Source organism: Equus quagga, chromosome 15 (assembly GCF_021613505.1).
Source record: "Equus quagga isolate Etosha38 chromosome 15, UCLA_HA_Equagga_1.0, whole genome shotgun sequence".
In the NCBI taxonomy this organism is placed as follows: domain Eukaryota; kingdom Metazoa; phylum Chordata; class Mammalia; order Perissodactyla; family Equidae; genus Equus; species Equus quagga.
The window spans coordinates 46731630-46734633 of NC_060281.1; the positions used below are offsets into that span (position 1 = coordinate 46731630).

A 3004-nucleotide genomic window follows, 5' to 3' on the forward strand; every position below is an offset into this window, starting at 1 on the left:
CTAGCACCCAGCACCCAGCTCTGCGAACTGGAAAGTGCAGGGCACCAGGGTTGGAAGACTGAGTTCTGGTTCTTGCATTGCCACTTAAGGGTAGGGAGCAACCCGCTTGTTTCCATGCACGACTGCTGTGAAAATTACAGGTCTGACCGTGCGCTGCGGCTGCATTCTGTAAATGTCCACTATCAGGAAAGACTGCCGCGCGCGCCCACCAGGGGGCAGCAGATCGCGTCCTAGCGGCCTGCAGCGATCAACGTCAGGACCAGCGCCCCGCCCCGTGACCGTGACCAAGGGCAGCGCGGGGGCGGCGTCCGGCCGGGGAGGCTGGAGGCTCAAGAGGAGCGCCCAGGGCCGCGCGATGGGTGCCGAGGCCCCGGGGAGCGGGCCGGCGCTGCGGGAACTCGTGCGCGAGGCTGAGATCAGCCTGCTCGAGTGCAAGGTGTGCTTTGAGAGGTTCGGCCACCGCCAGCAGCGGCGCCCACGCAACCTGCCCTGCGGCCACGTGGTCTGCCTGGCCTGCGTGGCCGCCCTGGCGCACCCTCGGACGTTGGCCTTGGAGTGCCCCTTCTGCCGGCGAGCCTGCCGGGGCTGTGACACCAGCGACTGCCTGCCAGTGTTGCACCTCCTGGAGCTCCTGGGCTCCGCGCTTCGCACGGCCCCGGCCGCCCACTGCGCCGCCCCCTGCGGCCCCGGGGCCCTCACCTGCCACCACACCTTCGGCGGCTGGGGGACCCTGGTCAACCCTACCGGGCTGGCGCTGTGTCCCAAGACGGGGCGCGTCGTGGTGGTACACGACGGCAGGAGGCGAGTCAAGATCTTTGACTCCGGGGGAGGATGTGCTCATCAGTTTGGAGAGAAGGGGGACGCTGCTCAGGAGATTAGGTACCCACTTGATGTCACCGTCACCAACGACTGCCACGTGGTTGTCACCGATGCCGGCGACCGCTCCATCAAAGTGTTTGATTTTTTTGGCCAGATCAAGCTTGTCATTGGAGGCCAGTTCTCCTTACCTTGGGGCGTGGAGACCACCCCTCAGAATGGCGTCGTGGTAACTGATGCGGAGGCAGGGTCCCTGCACCTCCTGGAAGTCGACTTTCCGGAAGGGGTCCTCCGGAGAACCGAAAGGTTGCAAGCTCATCTGTGCAATCCACGAGGGGTGGCCGTGTCTTGGCTCACCGGTGCCATTGCGGTCCTCGAGCGCCCCCTGGCTCTGGAGCCCGGGGTCTGCAGCACCACGGTGAAGGTGTTCAACGCGACTATGCAGCTCATCGGCCAGGTGGATACCTTTGGACTGAGCCTCTTCTTCCCCTCCAAAATAACTGCCTCTGCTGTGACCTTTGACCACCAGGGGAATGTCATTGTTGCGGACACGTCTAGTCAGGCTGTCCTATGCTTAGGAAAACCAGAGGAGTTTCCGGTACTGAAGCCCATCATCACCCATGGTCTTTCCCATCCTGTGGCGCTGACCTTCACCAAGGAGAATGCTCTTCTTGTGCTGGACAGTGCAGCCCATTCTATAAAAGTCTATAAGGTGGACTGGGCGTGATGGGGTGTGGTGGGGGTCCCCGGGCCTGGACTCAGAAGCCCTGGAACTGCCACTGATGAATTGTTTAACCCCTGCTAAATTACTTAATCTCCTCTGTCCAACAGAGAGAATTATAACTGCCTGGCAAACTTGTAAAGGTTCAGGCAATTATTAAAGCATAATAATTAAATCTACCATTTATTGAATATGGACTCCCTGTGCTAAGAAATGTGCAAATCTTAGCTTATTTAGTCCTTACAGCTACCCAGTGAGGTAATTTCGATTATTAATTCCATTTTAAAGAAGAGAAAACTGAGACCCAGAGAGTTTAAGTGACTGACCCAAGGTCACATTTCCTTACTCTGACAACTGGAACTCAATTCTGACTCCAAAACCCCTGGCTCTTAAATAAGAGATGTGGAAAAAAATACGTGACTGTAGATTGTTGCTATGTGTGCTCTTTTTACTAGCTATTAATGTTAGTTGGATGCACAGAGAAAGGAGACTTTATAGAGAGGGCAAGAGAAAAAGGATTTCGTAGTGGGCTTCAGTTCAACTTGCAACTCCTCTGATGGCACATTGGATGGAGTTACTGTGGATCCTGAGTTACTTGAATAAGAAAAACAGTTGAACTGCTTATTCAAAAGGTAGATGTGTCTTTTAGTACCTGTGTCTCGCCCACTACAGGCGCTCAGGGAATACTAGTTGGTTGGTTGAGAAAGGCTTGTATTGGCGTTGATTCTAAACTACTGCAAAACACTCTACGTCCATACCAGTGTTCAAGGGCTGGATGATGTTCCTGTTACATGTTTATGTTAATTTGGAGATAAGCCACCATGATCGCCTCGTGGCAAAAGTGATTTTGCCTGCCTTTTCATTATCAATGGGAACCTGACGCACTGTTAGGATGGGATTTTTCTCTGTTGCAAACACTGTGTACTCAGTAAACACTTCCCTTGAGGCTAAGTCAGCATCTAGGCCACTGCTAAACACTTAAATACTTCCTGAATTGAAGTACAGCACTGACCAAGATAAGGCCTGCTTAATGTTGCAATTGAGTAAATGAATAGGTGGAAATTTCAGGTGAAGTGGCCAGTTCCTTCTAAGTTGGTGTTTTCAGCTAGTGTAAATACCTCAGAGTTTAGGGGTGTTGAAATAGTACCAAGTAACCAGCACCTCAGAAGCAGCAGCAAAAATTTTTCCTTAGGGAGAAAATACTGGCTTTGAAAGGTAAAAGTTTGCATCAGGTCGTAGCAGATGCTTTATCAACAACAGAATTCTATTATGCAAAGAATTGTTTTTTGTGGTTGCTTTTAAGGAATCCATGAAGGAATCAGGTTTTTTTTTTATTTTTTCAGGGGAAGATTCACCCTAAGCTAACATCTGTTGCCCATCTTCCTCCTTTTTCTCCCCTTTTGCCCCTCAAAGCCCCAGGACATAGTTGTGTATAGTTGTAAGTTCTGCTTCTTCTATGTGAGCCAC

The 3004-nt window shown here is 52.2% G+C and overlaps 1 protein-coding gene across 1 annotated transcript; it reads left to right on the top strand.

Moving 5' to 3' along the window:
• Positions 1–315: 315 nt before the first annotated feature.
• Positions 316–1728, top strand: NHLRC1 (NHL repeat containing E3 ubiquitin protein ligase 1). Its single transcript, XM_046640746.1, has one exon. It carries the CDS (start codon positions 356–358, stop codon positions 1541–1543), a length of 1188 nt encoding a protein of 395 aa, XP_046496702.1. The 5' UTR covers positions 316–355; the 3' UTR covers positions 1544–1728.
• The last annotated feature ends 1276 nt before the right edge of the window (positions 1729–3004 follow it).